The following is a 23,639-nucleotide window of genomic DNA, read 5'->3' as shown; positions in this document are numbered from 1 at the left end:
GCACTGAGCTGTTATATAGAATTTAGGACTTTCAGAAGGTCGGTTTGGGGTTACTCGTATGTACTGGTATTTTTAGCCTAGCCTATTGCATGTTACGCCTGCTATATTCTTGTTTCAACCATAACTTATTAGACGCATTCAACTCCTAGGCCGGCCAAGTTGGTCCGAGCGGGCAACTAACTATTCGCTTTACCCGACTTTAGTAGTAGATGATGACCTCAACACCCGCTTCGGGGCCACCTTTCGTCAATAGATGTATTCTTGAAACGTCCTTTCTACATGCTGTCGCCTGGAGTTTGTTATTGAATAGATCTCGGTTCCTTGTACTCTTATAGACTTGTACCAGACTTGTATTGGTTGTCCCCTTCCAGTAACCTTTCTGTAACTTTCCTTATATGTGGGCATGAGATGCGGCATATCCTTGTGATATAGCTTGGCCTCATGTGAGCAAACCACATGCACATCTAACTTAGACCATTTCAGTGACAACAACAACAACGTCATTTCTATGGCTAGGCTTCACATTCATTCTGATCGAGGCAATCTGAGGAACTGAGGTCGCGGTGTAATTGGTGTTCCCAGTCGGCAACTGGCCAAGGTAGCTAAGCTAGCTCTCCGGCCACAATGAATCGAACATCAACGTCCGTCACCATCACAGATCCCCTGGTCAAATACAGGAGCCTTCTGGCAACGGGGTACTACTGCCCTGATCCGGCGCAGCACAGACTGGCAATCCATCTTCAGAAGATCTACAAGCGGCTAAAGGACTACTCGCCTTCGGTTGAATATGGGGCAAGGCTGAAAGCCATCTCCAGCACGTTGGATGAGTCGAGGCGGACTCGGGAGGACAGCTCTGCACTGGCCGCGGCAAATCACCCCATACGCAGGAACCCGCTATTTTCCCGTTTCTTTGCCAGCACGGAAGACAGAGATAGCCTCGCTTTGACGAGGGTCCTGACCGGCCATGAGGCCGCCATCCAGATCGACTCGCCCCGGGGTCTCTTTTTGTCGGGCGAGGTGGGCACGGGGAAGTCCATGCTGCTAGACCTGCTTGCGGACGGCTTGCCCACAAGTCGCAAGAAGCGATGGCATTTCAATACCTTTATGCTGTATACGTTATCGCAGCTGGAAACGTACAGGAAGTCTCATCCGCAGATGAGCGGGGGCGACCAGCAATACTCGCTACTGTGGATGGCGCGAGAGATGATTGAGAAGTCTCCGATCCTGTTCTTGGACGAGTTCCAATTCCCCGATCGGGCCGCGAGCAAGATATTGAGCAACTTGTTCACGGCCTTCTTTCAGCTCGGCGGCGTGCTGGTTGCTTCGTCAAACCGCATGCCAGAGGATTTAGAGAAGGCTACAGGGTTCGAGTACACCTCTCCCCCACCCGGCGGCGGCGGCGGTTTTCTAGGCCAGGTTCTCGGCTTTGGCAAGAGTCGGAGCAGGGGCAGAGGAGAGCTGTTTGGAAGTTCTAGCGATTTTTCAAACTTTCTCGAAGTGCTCAAGGCGCGCTGCGAATTCTGGCAGATGGAGGGCGGCAAAGACTGGCGAAGACGGGAGACGCAGAAACCTGTGGAAATCGAGCTACGGATTAGCGACGTCATCCCGGATGTGGGAACAGGAGATGCTACCGAAGGGTCTCATGCCACGGATGATTTGACTTCCAATGAACTGGTTCGAACAGACGAAAGCCTTGCGATACCTCAAAACTACACTTTACTGAGTGAGAGCGACAGCAAAAACTGGATAACGTCACTAGGAGCCACGCCATGGAAGGCTTCGACGCTCACTGTATATGGACGGACGGTCCACGTCCCACACCAACACAACGGAGTGACATATTGGAAGTTCCATGAGCTAGTTTCGGCCTATGGGCCAGCTGATTACATCACCATGGCATCGACCTTCCACACATTCATCATCGACGAAGTGCCGGTCCTGACGATCCTCAAGAAAAACGAAGCCCGGCGTCTCATCACCCTTCTGGACGCCCTCTACGAGGCCCGCTGCAAACTCCACGTGCGGGCCGCCGCGGGACCGGACGACCTCTTCTTCCCCGAAGCCAAAGCCAGCACCAACAACACCCTTGGCTCAACGTCCACAGACGGGGCACATCAAGAACACCGCACAGTAGACTCGGACGCCATCCTCTCCGAGACCATCGCCGAGGTCTACCAAGACACCACGTCGCCCTTCCGCCCCAACATCTCGTCGTACACGGACCCGGACCCGGACTCGGACCGGGACGAACACCAGGACTCCGACTTCGGCATCTTGCCCACCGCGTCCCGGCTCGACTTCAGCAACACGGGCGCCTTCACGGGCGAGGACGAGCGCTTCGCGTACAAGCGCGCCGCGTCCCGGCTGTGGGAGCTCTGCGGCGCGCAGTGGCACGCGCGGGACGGCGACGACTGGTGGCGACCCCTGCCCCGCGAGGCACGGCATTGGGAGCAAAGCCGGTCTCGACGCCGCTGTCGTCGAGGAGTGGCGGGGGGAAAGACGTAGTCAAGGGGGATGTGAGGATGGGCGAGACGGTGGAGCTGGAGGAGCCCGCTGGGCTGCAGAGGCTGAGGGTCCAGGATCTGAAGAATGCCCTTTCAAGGGATGCTGATACCCATGCGAAGGATGCGGGTGGGAAGGGTTCGCAATGATGAGATGAAGGCATACTGGGTGGGTTTGTACTGGATCTTGAGCAGCACCTCGAGCCACGGCTTGTATAGGACCTCTTAATTTGGAGAGGTCATTCCGATGATGATTAAATGGAGTGGATGATATTGTTGTATATACAGCTCATCTCGACGTCGAACAGACTCCTGCAACGCCCGCCATTGCTGACCCCCATCTCGCAATCCTTTTTCGGTTGTAAGATATGTGGTGTGAATACATTTGATTTTGTGCAGGTGAAGAAGAGCCGCTCCTTTCTTGCGATACCGACGAGGAGTCGCCCATCCCGTCATTGTAGGCCTGTACTACGCTGTAGATGTTCCGCGCGAAACCGCCCTGTTTCTCAAGGAGACGCTTGCGTGGTCCGAGCGAGGATTAGGTTTCCTCGTCCCTTGTTGTCTTTTGTCGTGCCCCGTTAACACACAATTCTGTAAACGACGTCGGCCTCGCACTGGCGGCTCCATCATGGTAGCCGGGCGCATTGGCCGCTTGTCCATATCGTTTCATCAGGCGGGTATTGTTTTGTCCTTCTTCCAGAATTGGGCGCGGGGCCCTAACCTTAGCACCACTACCACTACATACGGCTCGTCGTTATCCCTTTTTGTTCGTTTCGTTTATTTCGTTCCGTTTGATCTTTTTCTACATGAACATTCTCCAGATGCCCAACCATGCGAGTCCCACGCTCGTAGCCGCAATGCCGAACTTCCGGCTCCGCATGCCGAACATGGACCCCGAGGCCAGGATCTTGGCCTGTTGACGTTCGAGTTGGTTCATGCCGGACCAGTAGGAGTAGGCCGAAAGGCCAAGGAATGCGCCGCCGCCTGTTCCACAAGAATTTGCTGTCAGCTAATGTCGTCCACCCTCTTCTGCGTGCGCAGACCATCCTTGACTTGGATTGAAAGAGAAATAAGTAGGCTGGCTGTTGCTGTTGGGATGGGGGCGCAGCAAGAGCTAGCCTCTAGAGAGGAGCAAATCCGTACCTATCGCACGACACGACGTGCAGTCGCCGCCCCGGCCGGTTGTTTGCTGCTGCTGCTGCTGAAGGGAGGGGGCGTCGCTCGAGCGCGGAAGGGAAGGGGTAGGAGGGGGAGAGGAAACATGATCATCGTCATGCGAGCGGCGAAAGAGGCCGAAGAACTTACCAACCACGCGACACGGCGTGCAATCGTCGCCCCGGTCGGCCTTGAGGAGATCCTGAAGCTTCTCGGGCTTCTCCAGCGCATGAACGCTGGGGGTTTTGTCACCAGCCATTGCGGAGGAGTTTCCAGCTGCAACAATTCGTATTGTGCAGTATTGAGGCGCAAAAAACTATCGCATAGGCAAGGTTTCTGAAGAATTCACCAACGTAGTTGACGACTGGATATTGAACGAAAATAAAATAAAGGTGACCTACTGACGACCACCCGCATTTTGATTTAGAGTGGAGCGCTGTTTGCAAGGATCAGCTACACTCACACTCGGCCCCACCTCCGTCCGCGCCGGCTCTTCTCCTGGCTGCAATACGGACTCCAGCACTACTATATTGTGCCGACAGCTCGGGGTCCATATCACCTATAATGGCATAATCTTATCTGTAGTCTCTTGCCTTTCACATCTCTTGGGATTCTTTGACGAGATGTGGGAAGAGCGGAGAGACAGACTATCCCTCGATGCTGACACTGGGCAACCGGGCCTTTCGCTATCTTCAAAACATATGAGCACACCATCGAGACATTCTTTAGCGCATTGAACAGCATGAATATAGAGTATTTTATTTTCAGAATTCCAGTATATAGCGAAATGGATATTACAGCTTGAAGTTGCCACTGGAAAGAGCTTTCGCGTCTCTGGCCTTATTACCCTCCATATCGAGCACTTCACCCTTCTTGTTGATGACCCGGACACCGCCCTTCTTGAGGTCAGCGATGGTGTCCTTCTTAGCCTGGGCCTTGCCGCCGAGGGGTTCTCCGGTCATTGCCACCGGCCTTGCGTATCCGCTCCTTCTCGCGCCTGTGTCGTCTGGCCTTCTCCTCCCGGCTGAGCTCCTGCTTCGCCACGGGCAGGCCGCTCTTCGCCACGATCTCGCCCTTCTCGGCCGTGTCCTTGCCGGCCTTGTAGATCTCCTGGGGAGCGAGGGTCTGGTCGCCGCCGCTCACGCCTTGAGCAGTGGCAGGCTGGGCATCTTCCATGCTGACTGTCGCCAGGTCCGCAACGACGGTAAGAGAAGGTGCCACGGGCTTGGGCTTGTAGTGCCAGCTGCTGAGAGCATCGAGCTTGCCGCAGATTTCCCTCCACATCTGCTCAAGCTCCTTTTTCTTCTTTTTGGGTCTTCTCGTCAGCTTTGCTGACATAGCTGTCAGGGTTGGTGTTCTTGATGTGTTCCTCCTCGTACATCTCTGCAAGACTTTGCTTGTTCTTGGTGTCATCGAGCTCAACCAGGCCCCTTCTGTTAGCATTCGGGTCCAGAGAATCTGGCCGTCTCCGGATAACCTCGTCGAAGTCTTGTGCCAGAATTCTGCGCTTGATCATATCTTCTATGCTTTCGCTGATTTCGGCTGTGATGACAGGTACAGGCTTGCCAGCATGCTCATAGTCGAGGTCTTCGTCCAGAAGCGAATGCTTCGGCCTATCAGCAGCGCTTGCTTCACCTGAAAGAACCCACTTCTTTTCGCCCACGTTGGCAGCTTCTAGCCGGCGAATTTCTTCAGCGAGCTTCGCTTGTTTGCGTTCGTGAGCCGATCTCCGCGCTTTAGGGTCGCCAACATCGACCTCAGACAGCGCATCTTCGGAATCTTCATGTTCTGACTCATCCTCGAAGAGATCGCGGCGAGCGCTGGCCATTGCTGTCTCAATCTCGGCCTCACCCGGTTCGGTAAACCGGGGCTGTTCAGGTTTCCGCGGCTTGCCATCCTTGCCCTTCTTTACAGGGGGCGCAAAGAAGTCCTTATAGTAGACGTCGTTGGCATTGAGGTCGCCATCCATATCGTCGTCGTCCACATCGTCCATGGCTTCTTCGTCGCTTTCTCCTTCAGGGGCATCCAGATCCATGTTGCCAAAGGTTGGGCCAGCCTCGTCCTCTTCGTTCTCATCATCTTCCTCCTCTGGCAGACCATCGTCCTCTTCCGACTTCTTGGACTTGGCGCCTTTGCTGCCTGGTTTTGTAGCAAATGGGTCGCCGTGCCAGTCAACCTCGTCATCATCGTCGCTTGCTGCATCGGTGTTGGGGTCTGCGCGAGCATCTTGATTCTCAAACCATTGAGTTTGCTTGTTGAAATCATCAATCGAGAAGAAACGGTCGTTTAGGCCATTGGGATCTTCCACGAGGGGCTCTGCTTCTTCCTCATCCTCATCTTCTTCTTCGTCGAATTCGCCAACGTCGTCCTCCTCCTCGCCATCAAGCTCCACTTCGTCGCCATCTTCTAGGTCGTCCATGTCAGCCTCGTCGAACGAAACCTCTTCCTCGTCTTCGCCTTCCTCGATGTCGTCGTCTGAGCCGCTAATATCTCCTTCCGACAAGCCGTCTAGCTCTTCATCCTCAAGATCCGCCTCTTCGTCGGAACTTTGCTCGTGAACACCATTGGACTCGATTTGATCGGTAGCCTCAAGTTCCTCAAGAGCATCTTGGGAGTCCTCCAGTGCGCTAGCGATAATTCGTCGTGCTTGTTGCCAAATTTGACCGCTCTCGAAACCCTCGATGTGCAGTTTGCGGATTTTCAGCACGTCATTTTTGGGCGCAGCATCAGCCCGTTTCCTCTTCTTGTTGACTTCCTTGAGCCTCTGCTGCTGTTCATCGCTCAACTGTCCGGCGTAGGAGTCCAATGTTGACTTGACAAGCTGCAATGATGCATTCGGAACGGAGGCATTGGGCTGGAGGAAGCCGTGGCGGTTGCCCGATTTGAGGGCCTCGAGCAGGGCCATCGACATGACGAATACGCCAGGCGTTCTTGAGGGATCGGTAGATGTAGAGGAGTGGTTAGAGATGTCGGGGGCGTGGGTGAGAGTGTGCGAGGAGGTGGTGCTGACACTTCCTGCCATTGCTCTGTGTTTCGAAACGTTACTGTCTGTAACCGAATCCTTCTCTATCACTGCCTCTCTTCAAGGTTCGGATGGGTTTATCGATTGATCCTCAAAATTTCTGGGTAAAAAGTTTCAGTAGGAAACTACGATAAAATAGAACCCCGCCAGAAGTTGCCCATAGACCAAGTTGATTGGCCACTACAATTTGGCCGTAACTCCTAACAAGTACTAGCAACAGTGGAGCCTCCGCTGTCCAGGGTCTCAATTACGCTCTGTCTCAGGCGGTTCAGGCTCTGGTTGAGTTGACGTCTCCAGCTGGCTGGGGCTCAGTCTCATGCTCTGCCCCTCAAGCCCGTTTGATTGATCTAACCTACCAGCCGAGTCTACTTTCAGCCTTACGATGCGATTCGCATCTCGGCCACCATGAACGGCGTTATAGAGGCGCTACACATCTATGATGAGCACAAGTTAGTAACCGCATATCCCGAGTAATATCGGAGCCTCTGATTGACAGTTTGCAGCCGCGCCATCCTGTCTCACACCTACACATCGCGACCGCTATCTGCATCCCACCTACTGCCGCTTTACCTAGAGCATCCAGCTCCGCGACCGAACTTGATTTACCTATCCAATACAAACCCCCCCACACTGGTCTTCAGTCTCGTCCATGCAGATCTTCTATATCTAGCGACGAGTTCTTCGGAAATCGAACCTTTGCTTGTCCTCGAGTTTCTGCACCGAGTCGTCGATGCGTTGGAGGAGTTCCTAGGTGCCCCCGTGCTGGCGCATAAGATCGAGGCGAACTACGATGTCGTTGCTCAGCTTCTCACAGAGATGTGCGATGCTGGCACTGTCAGCACGACGGAGCCCAATGCGTTGAGAGATGTGGTGGAGGTTGAAGGCCTTCTTGGCAAGTTCCTTGGAAGCTTGAGCTTGCCCAGCAAGGCACCCGGGCTGAGCACGAGCTTCAACAACCCAAGCGCTCCCTCCCTTCTGGCTCAAAATACTCCTGCGTTACCGTGGAGACGTGCCAACGTCCGGCATACGTCTAATGAGTTATACGCAGACGTGGTCGAGACCCTGACGGTTACATTGGCTCCTTCAGGACGGCCAATAGCCGCCTTCGCGAATGGAACGATTGCGTTTACATCCAAAGTCTCAGGAGTCCCGGACATTGTTCTAAGTATCACGGGGCCTTCGGGGAAACACAATCTTGGTAGCATCATGGAGTTGCCCGTCTTCCATCCTTGTGTGCGGCTCAACCGTTGGAGAGATAACCCTGGAGAACTGAGCTTCATTCCGCCGGATGGTCGCTTCATTCTTGCAGGATATGAAGTCGACCTTCTGCCCTTCACCAACGGAAAAAGCGGCAGCTTGAGCTCTAATAGTCTCAAATTGCCCGTAAATATTGAGGTTAGGACCGGCTTGGGGTCAACTGGGTCTGAGTTCGAAGTGCGGGTCAATATCAACAAAATGTTTGGGTCTTCGGGTGGAATGGGTGGCTCTGGGCGAGGAGGAGCTGTTGGTGCTAGGCCTTTTGGGGGACCTCACTCTGGCACGGCAGCATCGCCATCTATGCATGACTTGACTGTTTCGGTGCCGTTACCGACAGATGTTAGAAACCTGTCTGATATCCGACCGAGCAGGGGTGACGCAAGCTACAATCCTGGGGACAAATTCCTGGAGTGGCATATCCCTCAAAAAGAACTCGCATCAGGGACGCCTTCTTTCAGTCTGAGAGCAACAGTCTTGGGACCATTGGCAGATGACACCACGGACGATGACCCGAGTGGTTTTGGCTTTGGGAAGGACTATACTTACGACGAGCCATACCAGAGCAGTGTCGAGCCCAAGGCGATTGGGAGCAAACCGGGCCTTGAAGAGGACAAGGATGCGAAGAAGATTGCACAGAACAAGATTTTGATGCCTAGTTCTGCTTCGATCAGTTTCTCTGTAAAAGGATGGATACCAAGCGGCATTAAAATCGAGGGGATCCAAGTCGACACGAAGAGGAGTCGTGGACTGGGTGAGGGTGTTAAGCCTTATAAGGGGGTCAAATACCTGACTATCAGTAAAGGAGGCATCGAGATTAGGTGCTAGGCTTTTATTGCTATGGACTTGGACTATGCATTGCATGAGCCGGCGTTAGGACAGACCGACCGGCTATCACTTGTCGACAACTTTGAAACAATAGACATTTCACCAAAGCTAATATTACCTGACATCATTTGACCGTGGTAGATCAGAAGATCGCGGGAAATACGACATACCAAGCCACGTTATTACTACCTAAGGTTATGTAGGCGATGCAGAAATAGACTTATGTAGGTACATGAGTATGCATATATAACCCCGCAGCGCCGGTGACCCTCGGCGTTCGGCTGTGTGGGTGGGCCGTTAACTTACAGCGTGGGGTAGCTCTTCCATGTCTCCCTCCCAACAGTGACACAGGGAGAGCTATCCCGGTCAACCGTGTGAACGTTGAACCCCAAGCAGTCGGGTTCCATAATTGGAGTCATGCTTTCAGCTGAAATCGACCGATGCTCTCCCTCGTCTCCTTGTACAACATCGTTTCTTCTCGCAAATTCTGCTCCCAATTCCTGTGCAAGAGAGCGGGTTGGCCGGTGCTGCTTCTGGCCGCATTCGATGCATGTTCCTAGCCGCTCCCCCTAGGTCAGTCAAAGCTGGCGCATGGTGATGATGAACTTAGCCACTACTACCGGACGCCGGCCGAGCCGAGCCATAAGCTTCCTGCGACATAATTTCGTGAGGATAGGAAGCTTCAACGAACCCAGTATTGTCGCGAGCAATGGATGTCACATCCGCTCGCCCGTCGAGGGTAGGCGTTATGGCTCCAGCGTGAAGAAGACGCGGCCACGAACGGCCATATTCTTCCCAGGTAACTAACCCATCTGCTGTCCACCATTTGATTGATCGGAAGAAACATAAACTCGGACAGAAAAGCTAATGATTCGGCGCATTGAATAGGACAGGGCGTACAGAAGGTCGGCATGCTCAGCCCATGGCTGGAGGCGTTCCCGCGGACGTCACAGCACATTCTCGATGAGATAGACGACCTGATGGGCTACAAGCTGTCGGACGTGATACAGCATGGGTCCTCGCGTACCCTCACCGCAACACCAAACGCGCAACCGGCCATCATGGCGACCAGTATACTGATATTGCGGCTGTTGGAGAAAGAGTTTGGGTTCAACGTGCACGAACGGGTGGATGTGTCCTTGGGTCACTCCCTCGGTGAATTTGCCGCTCTGGTGGCGGCTGGCGTTCTAGCTTTCGAGGACGCATTATACATGGTGCGCAAACGGGCCGAGGCCATGGCCAGGGCAGCCCAGAAAGCCAGGGACGAATGGGGCGGCGACTACGGCATGATAGCTGTTGTTACCGAACCCGAATACCTCGAGCCCCTCGTCAATGCTGTGGACGACTTCGTGGGATACCGGTCGAGCGGCTTGCGGAGCGATCACGCCGAAGATATACATCCGATCGACCAAGTGCTCATTGCCAACATCAACTCCAAGAACCAGATTGTTCTCAGCGGAAACCTGGAAAAGATCAAAGAGCTCATCGCGCACATCCAGCAATTTGTGGGACACGATCCCCGCGCGGTCAAGTTAAACAGCGACTCGCCTTTCCACAGTCCCATCATGAAACCGGCCGTGGCGGTCATGCGGCAACTCGTCTCCGGCAAGAGCAGGGTCAAGGGGAAAGAGACGGATGATGTCATCACGTTCCCGGGCGCCCTTCAATGCGTGAGCAACGTGAGTGCGAGGCCATTCAGCAGCCAAGAGGAGGTTCGAGACCTGCTCTCGCGGCAGTGCTTAGAGACTGTCCGGTGGTGGGACAGCATCAAGTTCCTGGATCAAGAACAGAAGGTGAGGCGATGGATCGGAATTGGCCCTGGAAAGGTAGGGCGAAATCTCGTGGGGAAAGAGGTCGGGATGAGGGGGATGGATGTCGTGAAAGGTGGTGGTGTGTGGGCTATTACGGATCCGTTGGAGGTCGAGGAAGCATTAAGGGGACTCGAGAAGACGGAGGGCTTGGCCGAGGAAGAGGAGGAGGAGTAGGAGTAGGGTCAATGGCTTGAAAGGGGGCGTTTCCTGGCGCTCAAGTGACAAGCAAGCAAGCGGGCAGCAGCGTGTAAGATGATTGGTGTTTGATTGCTCAGAAAAGCCCTGAAAGTTCAAATATCATGATTTTATTATGCATGGCCCTGTGCGAGTCTTTCAGCCACGGTCTCTTCTGCTTTGCGGTCTATATATATAATTAGCCACAGCCTATACTACCTACTGTCACCGATACACAGTACATCTAGCCAGTACCTTGGTCGAAAAGTGCCAGTTAAGAAAGGGAGGTACTGTAGCTGTAGCATGCGGCCGACCCCGGATTTTGGTCCAGTAGTGGTGGGGCAACAGCGGCAGCTCGTGTTTGAGCTCCGAACTTCAATTGATCCCAGACCAGACCCCCGGGACTACATCGTGCTGGATCTCTTTTTGCTCGCGATTCACCAACATACACCATACATCCCAGACAGAGCATGGCAACAGCTATACCCGCCATCGCCTGCTTAGGCGTCATAGGCCGTAACGTAAGTCGCCAATTCACAGCATTACCACTAGCAAACTCATCGTCTTCCCTCAACCCACAAATCTACTTGCTGTCGCGCAACACATAGATCGCAATGGCCCCAGTCGCGAACGACGTCTACCTTTGCTGCAGCTGTGCGTAGCTAACGTTGGGGTACCTACCTTTCCTACAGAACAATCCCCTCCACACCACCATCCTCTCGACCACGACCGACCCGCAGACGGGCCGCTCGGCGCCCCTCCGCACCCCGCTCCAGTTCAGCCTGCTGCTGTCGAGCACGCTCGACATCTTCGAGTCGCGCGCGCGCCACGCCGTCGCCTCCAACACCCTGCTCAGCGGCGACTTCGGCCTGTTGCACGCCGTCGACGACCGGCTGGCCGCGTACGGCTTCGAGACCAACACGGGCGTCAAGTTCGTCGCCGTCGTGGACATGCGAGGGCGCATTCTGAGCGGCGGCGGTCACGGCCGACCTGGTGGTGGTGGCGTCACTTCTCCCGGCGGTGGTGTTGGTGGTGCTGATGCTACGGGTGCAGGAGGGGGCGCGGCGGCGTCGGGGACGGGGCCGTCGTCGGTGGTGGGCGCCGTGGGACTGCGGGACGGCGAGCTCAAGGTCGTCTTCCGCGCCATGCAGACGGCGTACGTGCGGCTCCTGCAGAACCCCTTCTACGACCCTGAGGAGGGCGCCAAGGCCGGCCAGCTGCAGCAGAAGAGGATCACGAGTCGCAGGTTCGCGGAGGAGATGAGGCGGATCGGGGACAAATGGGTTCCCGGGGTGTGAACACGTTATAAAAGAGTAAAAAGATAATGCAATCTACTCGAGGTACGATAGAGGAGGGGGGTATCATGGAAGAAGACGAATCACCTCTGTCCTCAATGAACGACGCCGTTCACGAGGGAACTGCGAAGCGCGTTGGGACGAACATACAAAGCATCTGCAAGGCGTTGTTTGTGGCAGGATGGACGAATCTGGCCTGGAGTTAGTGGGCAGGCGTTTTAAGGCTTGAATTATATGCTATTCACGACAACACTTCAATCTCGACGGCATGGGCTGTGTGCAGCTGAATTCCCCAAGTGCCTGGTACACGAGGCCATCTACAGTCAAGTCAGGATAACTTCTTGGAAGTCGTCGATAGAGGGGACGCCAGATGCGCGGGCTTTGATAATGGACTGCAGCATGTCCGGGTGTGATCATCTACGCGAACACTATAGCGGCTTTGGATTACTTGACTACGGCGGTTCCCACCTTTTCTGATGCGTATGGCGGCGATACTTAATGTGAAGCATGATAAGTGTTCTGCGTCCAAGGAGTCCAAAGTTTCAAGGCGCATAGCAGAGTATCCCTAAAGAAACAGTGGCTTTCTCTGTCTTGCGCTTCTAGTCGTTCTTAAGCTAGAAGAAATGATCTCAAGCTTGGAAGAACAATCACAGGACAAATTTGCGCTTCGAGTACGGAGTGACTTGAAGATTTCGAAGACTAGCGGTATATATCTGTAACATGTACGGAGTATTTACTCGAAGATCATGGCTGGATCGTGGCCAGTACTTCGCAGGTATCAGGTGATATGCACCTTATCTTGAGGAGCACGAGTCCGCCTTCTACGATTCCTGTCAGCGCTATTGGCATCCACGTGTCTAAGCTCCTCCTTAGAGGAGTTGATGGATCATGTACTGGATCATGCTCCAGCCATTAACATCTTCGGTGCTTGCCCTCGAGCCCGTGCATCTCTTTTAGAATGTGGCCTATGCCGTCACGAAACATGGGGAGAGTGACAGGAAGCGCATGCCTGGTACACATTGTTGGGCTGGGCTGGGCTGCGTTGGGCTCAGAGTTTTGAAGGGATGGCATCATTCATGGCTGACAGTTCAGCGCAGAACTTACTACCCATCCTTTCACCAACCACGATTAATGAGGCTCGTAAGTTTTTAGCATTGAGCTGGGCGACGTCGGCCAACCTTTGGGTTCAAGGCACGCTGTCAATACTATGTAGGTAAGTGCAGGTGATGGGCTTGTCAAGGCTTCTTGGGTGCGGTTTCTTATCAGGCGCTGTTTGGAATGCTTGCTGAGTGGGATATCTCACACAGAGAGACGCTGATTAAGTTATTCCGCCCAAGGCTAGTCTCCATGTTTCTTCTCTTCTCTGATCCTAGATGTGATGAATGAAGCAGATAGACGACGGTTGCTCTGGGAGCGCACGATGACGCGTTTAGGTTACTCGTGTATTATGAAATATGCCATCGTTTTAAGAGTCGAGCATCCCAATAAGAAAATTGAGATAAACATGTTGTTCTCGGTGCAAACAGTCGTCGGTCGTCCCGCTATACAATGGGGGAGTGAAATGTCCAACCCCCCGCCCAGTCGCTGCCCAATCGCTGCTCAGTGACAGGGAGAGAAATGAGACAGAAGGCCTATGGGAGCTGCACAAGCTGCAAGGGCAGCTCCACGATGGCTCTGCGAGATGGCAACGGACCATCAACCTGACCAGACTGGTTCGGCCGGTGAATGGTCAGGACAGGAGCGTGCATCAACAAAGCATTGCGGCAGATGGAAACGCTGGGCAACGGTCAGCCATCCACCACACCTACACCTGCATACGCGCGTGGTACAGTAAGTACAACAAGATGAAAAACCCTGATACATTTTAATGCGCGTCCCCCATATACTGCTACCTCACATATATCCACACATCAGCACGTAATAAGAAGCAAGATGTCATTGAAAGGGAAATACGGTAATAAAAAAAGCGGCCATTCAGATAGAGACCAATGCGGACTCATCTCCAAGGCCTGGGGTCGTAAAACGGGATGGCCCTGGCACCCTGAGATGGAGGATAGGAATTGGTGGGTCGAGAGATGCTTTTGCAAGCGAAGCGAAGCGGAAACGCCATGCACCTAAATTCCCAGGCCAGCCTTTTTTTTCTTTTGAGATACATACTGCACATGTGGAGGTTATTGGTAAGTCATACGGAGCATACTGGACGTAAGAAACGAGCAGCGACATATCCATCGTGCTACAGATCCTGGTGTCACAACATAAACGTCCCCGTGACCTCTATATATTGCCCGAACGTGTTGGTAACTGTTTCAGATGTTCACTACCATATATTGTGCACAGGAGCTTGAGGAGATAGATAGGGTCGTGTAGGTCGGGCAGTGGAATGACGCCGTTCGTCGATCTCACCTCGAAGGGATCCACCTCTGAAGGAACCAAGATTGACCTCCGCAGGGCCCTTGGCTCGCTCCTTGGGTGCTGTAACGGAGGAACTGCGCGTAAAGTAATAATTCCCCCTCCCCTATTCCTATTCCCTATTTCGGGCGACTTTTCGTGCCCGATATCGATGTTCGCCCTGTCGCTAAGGTTGCTTCTTCTGTGTCTCTCTTGCACGGGAAATAGGATGTAGGCATGTACTGTTTTAGTTCATTGGGTGGGCTATTGTTTCGTGCCTGCAATCGTACAAGGACAGCGTTCTTTTCCAGAAATCCCATCTACCAATTCCCTGACCCTGTGGGCTAGCCGCACGTCTCCGTGTTAGCCGCTCCTCGCCCTGCCAGCTTGCGCCCGTGAGCTCCTTCTGCACGCCGTATGAAATTTCGGTTCTAGCTGGAGAACATTAAAATTGAGGTTGGATGATTGATTGCACATCTGCGAGCACAACCAGCCTAGCAGAGACGCCTCAAATTTCAAGCTTGTCAATCTGATACAGGCAGACAATATTGCAATGTCGTCTTTCGACGTGGAGAAAAAGATCAAAGCATGCGCCCCTGCGTGATCTTTTGCTTGATGTTGTCTCTCTCTCGGACGGCAATCCGTTGTCAAATGCCAGTAACCTTGGCCCGGCCTGGGTTCTGACCACCCTAAAAGGCACGTCTCTTTTCTGCACTCAGCACGATACATACAGGCCGCATCCCGGCACGGCGGCCCCTCGACTAAGCCTGCAATAGACTAACCCGGGCTCGCTATGTCCCAAAGGAGACTACCTAGATGGGCCGTACCTGACGGAATGAGAACGACAGAATTATTATTGTGAAAATGTAACATGTAATGTAGGGATGAAAAATGTACGAGTAGATGCCAGCTAGAACTGTGCATCGGGTACATTGTTGTATGGCGTACCTACTATTAGTGGCTCTTGTGGTCCATGTCATGAGGCCGATATCCAGCCTTCTGTCCCGTCCGCTGCCCGGTCCTTCGAGTTTAGTAGCGAGGTAGTAGAAGCGCAGCAGCATGATGATGCAGTGCGATGCAGCTGTTGTGCGATATGACATTCCGTAACTGCACATCATTCACCCATCCATTTACCTAGGTGCTGTAGGTATGTTTCATACGGGTAACTAATAGGTCTGGTACATCCACCACCTGCATTTGATCCCTTCATCAATGCCCTTCCTTGGCCCCAGGCAGGAGTAGGTACTGTCTGCACTACACCGCGCAGCAACAAAAATAAGTCGTCCGTACACCCACCCACTCGCCACCTGTGCACTGCACTGCACCCGCACCCACACCCACTATCCTCCTACCCTCGGTGCTAGCTAGTGGGATGCAAAGTATGGTAATCAATCAGAAGGTGCACGCTCGCTACCTTTCCCACTTGCCAGGTACCTTAAGCCCGCCAGACCCCCAAGTCCAGGTGGGCCATCCACCTGTACCTCTAGCCGTCTACTCCTAGATAGTAGACTCTAGTCAGCCTTTTGATTTTCCTGCCTTAGTGCCACCAGCAAAAACAAAGTGGGAAGGGGAAGTCGACGAGTCGCAGCGACCCTTTCCAATTCGTCCGTCCGTCGTGAACCATACAACAACACCTCTCCCCTTCCTCTCGACCTCTACCTCTCTGTATTCGGTCGCGGAACCCAACAACACCGTCCAACCCCCACAGCCCTCGCCTCGTCGCGTACTGCAACGGAATGCGGTAGCACATTCGCTGTACTCAGCTCCCCGTCGGACTGAGATATTCTGACGGCTGCAGGTCTGGTATCGGTCCTCCGGTTCGGGGTTCTGGATCCAAACCCCCGGGTCTTGTTATTTTGTCTCAAGACCCATGAAGCAAGAAAGAAGAGGGATTCTAGAAGGAGAGAGATATCCCATATTGTCTGAACCCAGAAATACACACCCGACCACGAACCACTTTGCTGCGCGGCATTGTTGCAACAACACCCCTTGCTGCTCCCGCGTTTTAGGGGCTTCCTACTCGTTCTCGACTGCCTCTAGAACATCACCGGGGGCTGGGTCTGCCTGATCGACTCTAATGGTTAGGGATTCCAACGTCTCTGCTGGCCGAACGGCTGCCGCTTCGTCCCGCCCTCATACGCCAACCCGATTGTACGTTCATTTCCATTTCCCCCATTTGTTCCCCATGAATCCGAAGCGACGAGAAACATGGTCTCTTGGCTTCAACCTCCACATGACAAAGGCAATGTAACAGCTCTATGTGTATTGTCTACTAATCCTGGTTTTGCCGTACTAGGACCAAGGAAAACATTAATCCGACCCCAAAGACACCTACGAACAACGTTACGGGGACCGCGACAACGCCCTCGTTTTCTAACGGTGCAATGCTCAGTGCTTCGTCTTCCAACAACCACTCTCTCTTTCTTTTGGCCACAACGGTGGTGCAGCCCACGACGATGCAGGCGACTCGACAACAACTTCCTTTGATTTCTTGCCCTCCGTCAGCTTCGACGATCTACAGAGCAGTCTGGAGTCTGCTTCGACCGACTTCAAGCTAACTCAGTTCCCGTCACCGAACGGCCAGGGTAGCATTTTGGACGACAAGCCTGTGGCAGACAATATGGCCGGCCAACAATCCACCAGCACCATGCCGACTGCGAGTTCGACGCGTAAGGCCGTTCAGCCAAACCCTACGCCAAACACTGCTACGGGTGGAGTAAGGACTACAAGGTCCGGATCTATACTAAGACGGCCGAGCCTGTCGAGCAGACAGCCTAGTATAGGGTCAAACCCACCAGTCTCGGCAGGTATCGCAGATGCGCCAACAGCGCCAGCGGCGATGAGAAACCGCCGCCAAAGCCATTATCCACCTGTGTCTGGCTCCACCGTGGCGAAGCCACCCAGAAAGTCAATAGGCCCCGGTCCTATAGAGTCCGAGTACGGCAACAGAACCGCTCCGAAACGACGTCCTAGTTTGATATCGACAGCCACGGACAAAGATTCACTGCGTGCGGCTTTGGACTTCACCAGCAACACTGGGGCAGGTCAGGGAGGCGACCCCAGTAAAAGTCTGGCAGCGCCGAGGGCTGTAAAGACTAAATCCATGCAGCCGCCACCAAGGATAACGGGCAATTTAGCGGTGACCGGCAGTAACAGCAACAGCGCCCTCACGCTCACGCCGGATGGGAATCGCAAGTCGATCGTTTTCCCCAGGTCACCTAAAGCTGGCGGAGGTGGCTCAACCCCGGGTTCGGCGAAACGCGCTTCAGTCATGCCTGGTCATCTCTCGGGGCTTGGTGCAAGAACTATTTCTCCGACGGACGCTCAACGAATGAAGCGCATGTCTATGCATCAGTCTCAGAGCATGCCACAGGTTATGAATGTACAGACAACGGCTAACGAGACTCGAGCCACCTCGCGTTCTCCCTCGATGATACCTCGAAAGACGTCTACCCCCTCCTCTTCGAGGACCACTCCTGACATGAATAGGAAGTCGTACAGCTCAGGCCTTTCTGTTAACTCCACAACAAGCTTTAACACGCATAGAACTTCGACCGGGTCCATACAGCAGCGGGCCGCCGCCCAGAATACAGCGAACTCGAGGTTACCAGCTCCCAAAGCTCTTAGCATCAACAGCAGTGCGCCACCTGCGGAGGACGACGAGGATGTACCACCAGTACCTGCTATCCCCAAAGCCTACGAGTCGCCAAAGGATGCCCCTTCAGAACTGTCATTCTTGGATAAGCAGAAATCGAATTATGCTTTTGATGCTAGTAGTATCGCTAGTTCCTCGACTGGAACTCTGTCTAGTGCGCCTTCTTTCGATACTATCGGGCCTACTCAACACACACCCAACACCAGGAAGCAGCCGCGGAAGATGGCTGGCGGTGCCTCGTCTGATATAGAAATGAAGGTAACCCCGACTCAACCGAAGAAGAAGAATCTAGCACCTCTCCGACTTCCACCCATCAACCTGGGTCCACTTAGAACTCCTACCGCATCGAAGATAGCAGCACTGAAGGAGCCAGACAATGAAACTCAGAAATCGAGTCCGCCCCCGGAACGAATGATCCCAAAGACTCCGTCGACGCCTATGACTGCGTCCAAAAGCTCGTTTTTCTCTAGGCGCACCGAAAAGGATAATGAGAAGGCAACCGTACGCAGCAGCACTTCTACCAACCATGCCTCTCTGGACAGCCCGGGCGTAGCCGGTGCCACAAGTTCTTCCGATTCTTTGCTGGAACCCGCTACGATCAAGGCATCTAGACAACCAGCTGTATCTCCTTATCTTTCGTCGTCAGTGCCAAAGGCTAGTGGTGACTTCGGTGCCGAGCTTGCCAGAGCAAATGCGAATGTGAATAAGCCGGCCGCTTTGGATGCCGCTCCTGAGGTAAAGCCTCAACAAAAGCCCTCTGGACCACGCGCACAGAAGTTGAGCAAACCGGCAAACAAGTCGCCCCCGGCGCCATCGAGCCCAGAAGAACAAGAACCACCTACTCCATCTTCTATGAGCTCATTGAGGCGGAAGCTGAGTTTATCGTGGAAGCGGAGCACCTCCAAGAGCAGTAACCATCCCTCGAATGCTACGAGTGAGAATGCGTCGAGTCAAGCCCGCCAGGATAACATGCCACCACCCCGGATACCCATTTCCGCAACATTGGGCTCCATGAAGGCATCCAGCCCTAGTCACGCGTCGAAACCTTCGGGGTCATACTTGGATACGAGGAGAAGAAAGAGTTCGGCATCGAGCCTTACCGCGATAATGACGCAAGAGAGAAATGCGAAGAAATCACAAGACGTTGGCAATAGTTCCCTGGTCGAGACGTCTTCTACTAGCCGGACTTCATCGGTTCAGAGGATGTTGCGCCCTCGACCGTCCGCCGCCACGATCAAACACAATGACCCGTACACTGCGGAGCTCGACAAAGACGATCTTGTAGCCGAAGATGAGATGAAGAAGTTGGCCTCAAGACGCAAGGAGACAGAACTTGCCGCTAGGACCCTGGATGCTCTGCGTAAGAGAGCCACGCCAAAGGAGAGAGTCAGTGCGCACGAAGCCATTCGAATCGCCATACTGAACATCTACGAAAGAGGCGAGATTGTCGATTACAATGATGTATATTTCTGCGGCACGCAGAATGCTGCCAAGGTCGTTGGCGATTTGAAATCCAGCGCACCCAATTTCGGCTACGATGATGAGCGCGGCGACTATTCTATAGTAGTTGGCGACCACCTCTCATACCGGTATGAAATTGTGGATGTCCTTGGTAAAGGGAGTTTCGGTCAGGTTGTACGATGCATCGACCATAAGACCGGTGTCCTGGTAGCCGTTAAGATTATTCGCAACAAGAAGAGGTTCCATCAGCAAGCCCTGGTCGAAGTCAACATCCTCCAGAAGCTCCGCGAATGGGATCCCAAGAACAGACACAGCATGGTGAACTTCACCCACAGCTTCTACTTCCGTGGTCATCTCTGCATTTCCACTGAATTGCTGGACATGAATCTCTACGAGTTCATCAAGTCGAATGCGTTCCGTGGCTTCTCCTTGAAGCTCATCCGACGTTTCACCAAGCAGATGCTCAGCTCCCTCAACCTCCTCAAGCAACACAAGGTGATACACTGCGATCTCAAGCCCGAGAATATCTTACTTCGTCACCCAATGCATTCCGAGATCAAGGTCATCGACTTTGGGTCGAGTTGCTTTGAGAATGAAAAGGTTTATACGTACATCCAATCGCGGTTCTACCGATCACCTGAGGTTATTCTGGGCATGACTTACGGACTGCCGATTGATATGTGGAGTCTTGGATGCATCCTCGCTGAATTATACACTGGTGTTCCCATTTTCCCAGGTGAAAATGAACAGGAACAGTTGGCATGTATCATGGAGGTTTTCGGTCCACCCGAGAAGCATTTGATCGAAAAGAGCACGAGGAAGAAATTGTTCTTCGACTCGATGGGCAAGCCACGTTTGACCGTCTCCTCGAAGGGACGACGAAGGAGGCCGTCGTCCAAAACCCTCCAACAGGCACTAAAATGTGACGATGAGCCCTTCCTGGATTTCCTGGCTCGATGCCTGAGGTGGGATCCTGATAGACGAATCAAGCCCGAGGAAGCAGTTCGCCATGAGTTCATTACTAGTCAAAAGACACCCATGGCCTTTGTGCGAACCCGCGATACGTCGTCTCCCATCAAACGACACAACACCGTCGCATCGGCATCGGCACGGCCGCTACCAGACCCACCGGCGTCTACAAGGACTATACAACCGGTTCGTTCTCGTGAGGTCACTGCTGCAAGCCCTAACAAACAGCAGCCAGCCGGGCCTCGACGAGCGTCTGGCATCAACGGACCTTTTAACTCGGGTGGAGTGAAGCGTACTAGCACGGGCACGGCACAAACCGGCGGCACAATCGCAGCCACTGTCGGAAGCAGCCTGCCTCGCGTTGCAGGTCGGACTGTTAGCGGCAGTAAAGACTTGGCTTCGGCAGATGCCAACGCTGCAATGAGTAAACGCGCATAGTCAGTCTGACTATACAAATGGATGCGGACTTGGGGCATCCCTGCATTTCGGAGGCATGTCATGGTAGGCCGGTTGTGGTTGCGAGTGGCATTCTAAGTTTGAACGATAAGCGAGTGGGCATGAAAGACCATATGCTTTAATGGTGTATTACATGTCGGTTGGTTGTATAGACATGTTGTTCCCGGCGCAAAATATACCTTTTCTTGCTTTTTCACCCATTGCCCTTGCTATATACACTTGGACGAACGCAGTTACGAACGAAAACCCTGGCACCACAACTACGAACTTCCGCTTTCGACGTCTCTCGACTCCTACCCGAGCCACGAGGGGATCAAGAAAGACACGGTGAAACGAAGGGCACATGGTTTCGGAGCAAGGGGTGTTTGATACTTTCATGACGAAAAAAACTGCACATACTCTGTATCATAATATTTTCATAATGAGTCGAGAGCAGACGTGGGGAATGGTGCCCACTGTGGTTGAGGGCAAGGGGGAGGGGGTGGGAAGAGAGAGGAACCGTCAGCAAAACGGAATCCCGCTGGGAGATGAGCAAGTCACGATTGGACAGGATAGATTCGGAACTTGTATGTTCTCCCACGCTCTCAGCAATAACAGACGGTTAGGAGGCTGAGGGAACGAGCTCGAAACTCTCTGTATTACTAGCCGCCGCGGCGAATTAGCCCGGCAGGATACTCATCGAAACAACTACTACTACCACTACTACGCGGCTATGGAAACTGGAGAAAGCAATCAGTCCTCGCTTTGCCCTCCACTCGTTTTAACGCGGGTCGGCCTTCCAGGACGACGAATCTATGAACGCCCCGGGGGGGGGGCAAGTTGGGAAGTATCGCCGGCTAGCTAAGAGGACACTTATAGTGGTATTCTCGTGGAACAAATCTAGTTAGGCGATAAGAAAACACACCGCGGTTCCTTAAGTCGTCCATCTTGCGTGTCCGCGTGTGCTCAACCCGTGTGTTGTGACCGCTGTTGGGCTGGTGACGGCATAATGTGAGCAAGGAAGTATCAACTGTAGCCAAATAAAAGGGGCGTGAAGGATAAAGTTGCTCTTTCTATAATGACTCGCTATACATTTTGTTCCTCTTCGACATGAGTTGCCAGCCAGTACTGTTGGTCCAATTCGACTCGACATCACAACAGCAAGCGTGCTGTGCGTCAAGTGGTTAGGCCGCTCTGGGCAGACCTGTATCTTTCCAACAACAATATGAATCCAGAAGCTTTGCGCGATGTCCCCAACTCCATGGATTCGGTAGTATGATGTGAAATATGTTGCTGTAATCAACATTCCACCGCCAAGGTCGACTCGCACACTGAAAACGGTAGAGCAGTAATCCTACACCAGAAGCTGCAGGAATTTCGGAAAGACGACATATACACCATGATCCTAAGTGTACAAATTACTCAGGCACATACCACGACGAAGTGATAGCCGAGAGCGAGTCCGAGTCGGCAGGATACAATACCTAAGCCACGAGGATAACCTATAGTTAGCATCGACATCGGCATTGCAAGTTCGTGGTGCCGTCCCACCTCCGAGCTGTCCGTAACGTTTCGACTGGTGGAATAACGATCATCGCCGATACCAGGAGGTGTCGGCGAAGAGTAGGACTTCAGGGAGCCAGAATATCTGTGCCTTCTCTCGTGTAACAAAAGGCCCAGCCCTAGGCACCATAAGAAGGTGCAGCGAGGTGGAATTCCCGCTTATAGGGAACCCCTTGGGCCACAAGGAAAGATAGCTTCGGTGTGCCTTCACAGCACCAACCTATAAGACAAAATGGAACGTCAAAAATCCGTGTCTTGGCTGCGCAGTGTACGGCGTATCGTATACTGCCTAGAGGATTCGGCCCGAGCTATTCTGGGTTGTATTCGCAGAATCAAGACCGTTTCAGCAAAGCAACGGCAATTGTTGAGTTCGGCATGTGTGGGATTTGCGTTTGCTGCGCCAGCGAACGGGCGAGTCGCAAAGGAGTAGGCATCTCCCCACATGTCTCATGCGGTCGGTTTCAGACCGGTAAGCAAGAAGATGGCCTCAGTAGCAGGTGGGGAGGGTTTTCAGCTGTCAGCGAACAGCGCCCTGCATCGTATCTCGATATAGATAGACGACGTCGCTTGGGTCGCTTCAGGGAAGCGATTGATTGACCAATGAGCAGATGATATGCCATCGCTCGGCCTGTCTGGTCGCTGACCAGATTTGGCTCTGAGACTAGATGGATGTGAGAGCTGCAGTCATCATATTCGGGCTCGTTTGGGTACAGCTGGAGCCATCACCAGATGCTGTCCTAAGGCCTCCTGAACGCTAGTTCGGCTGGTGGAAGGGCCCTGGTTGCGACTGCTTTCCTCCACGTTGCGGTGAAGTAGAAGAGGGCCCAAGATGTAGCATCAAGCCTCTTGGCGGGAGTAAGATGGGTAGATGTAGAGATGGAATAGCCGCGCGAGGGCTGACAGTCGGTCCCGTCAGTCATTGCCAAGGATGGATCTCGAAGTGCATGCATCTAGGAGCCAGCAACAGTATGGCAGCTCATCGGTGACAAGGGAGGAGAATGAAGAGCCAATGAAAATGCATCGTCTCGGTTCGAGATCGAATGGTTGCACTTGCTTCTTCTGCGTCCTGGCATTCCTGGCAGGGCTAAGCCTTGCGGTGACATGTTAAAGGATTCCTGTACTAACCTG

General features: G+C 53.4%; 6 protein-coding genes across 6 annotated transcripts; 4 read left to right on the top strand and 2 right to left on the bottom strand.

The window, feature by feature from the left end:
- Positions 1-624: 624 nt before the first annotated feature.
- On the top strand, positions 625-2,505 carry PG994_005776 (AFG1-like ATPase-domain-containing protein; the record flags this gene model as incomplete). Its single annotated transcript, XM_066857185.1, has 1 exon — positions 625-2,505. One exon carries the CDS (start codon positions 625-627, stop codon positions 2,503-2,505), a length of 1,881 nt encoding a protein of 626 aa, XP_066716454.1.
- Positions 2,506-3,303: 798 nt separating this feature from the next.
- On the bottom strand, positions 3,304-3,915 carry PG994_005775 (uncharacterized protein; the record flags this gene model as incomplete). The annotated part of the gene is made up of 2 exons (XM_066857184.1): positions 3,304-3,485; positions 3,645-3,915. The coding sequence occupies 2 exons, from the start codon at positions 3,913-3,915 to the stop codon at positions 3,304-3,306; spliced, it is 453 nt and encodes a 150-aa protein (XP_066716453.1).
- Positions 3,916-4,450: 535 nt separating this feature from the next.
- On the bottom strand, positions 4,451-6,678 carry PG994_005774 (uncharacterized protein; the record flags this gene model as incomplete). Its single annotated transcript, XM_066857183.1, has 3 exons — positions 4,451-4,591; positions 4,629-4,961; positions 4,993-6,678. 3 exons carry the CDS (start codon positions 6,676-6,678, stop codon positions 4,451-4,453), a joined length of 2,160 nt encoding a protein of 719 aa, XP_066716452.1.
- Positions 6,679-7,083: 405 nt separating this feature from the next.
- Positions 7,084-10,745, top strand: PG994_005773 (Adaptor complexes medium subunit family-domain-containing protein; the record flags this gene model as incomplete). The annotated part of the gene is made up of 3 exons (XM_066857182.1): positions 7,084-7,127; positions 7,320-8,731; positions 9,649-10,745. The coding sequence occupies 3 exons, from the start codon at positions 7,084-7,086 to the stop codon at positions 10,743-10,745; spliced, it is 2,553 nt and encodes an 850-aa protein (XP_066716451.1).
- Positions 10,746-11,215: 470 nt separating this feature from the next.
- PG994_005772 (uncharacterized protein) lies at positions 11,216-12,043 on the top strand (the record flags this gene model as incomplete). The annotated part of the gene is made up of 2 exons (XM_066857181.1): positions 11,216-11,266; positions 11,438-12,043. 2 exons carry the CDS (start codon positions 11,216-11,218, stop codon positions 12,041-12,043), a joined length of 657 nt encoding a protein of 218 aa, XP_066716450.1.
- Positions 12,044-16,636: 4,593 nt separating this feature from the next.
- On the top strand, positions 16,637-20,951 carry PG994_005771 (dual specificity protein kinase pom1; the record flags this gene model as incomplete). The annotated part of the gene is made up of 2 exons (XM_066857180.1): positions 16,637-16,639; positions 16,821-20,951. The coding sequence occupies 2 exons, from the start codon at positions 16,637-16,639 to the stop codon at positions 20,949-20,951; spliced, it is 4,134 nt and encodes a 1,377-aa protein (XP_066716449.1).
- Between the last annotated feature and the right edge of the window lie 2,688 nt (positions 20,952-23,639).

This window comes from Apiospora phragmitis (assembly GCF_038363925.1).
Source record: "Apiospora phragmitis strain CBS 135458 chromosome Unknown utg000006l:1.0-5683423.0:1.0-5690449.0, whole genome shotgun sequence".
Classification (NCBI taxonomy): domain Eukaryota; kingdom Fungi; phylum Ascomycota; class Sordariomycetes; order Amphisphaeriales; family Apiosporaceae; genus Apiospora; species Apiospora phragmitis.
This window is presented reverse-complemented; position numbering and strand designations above follow the sequence as displayed.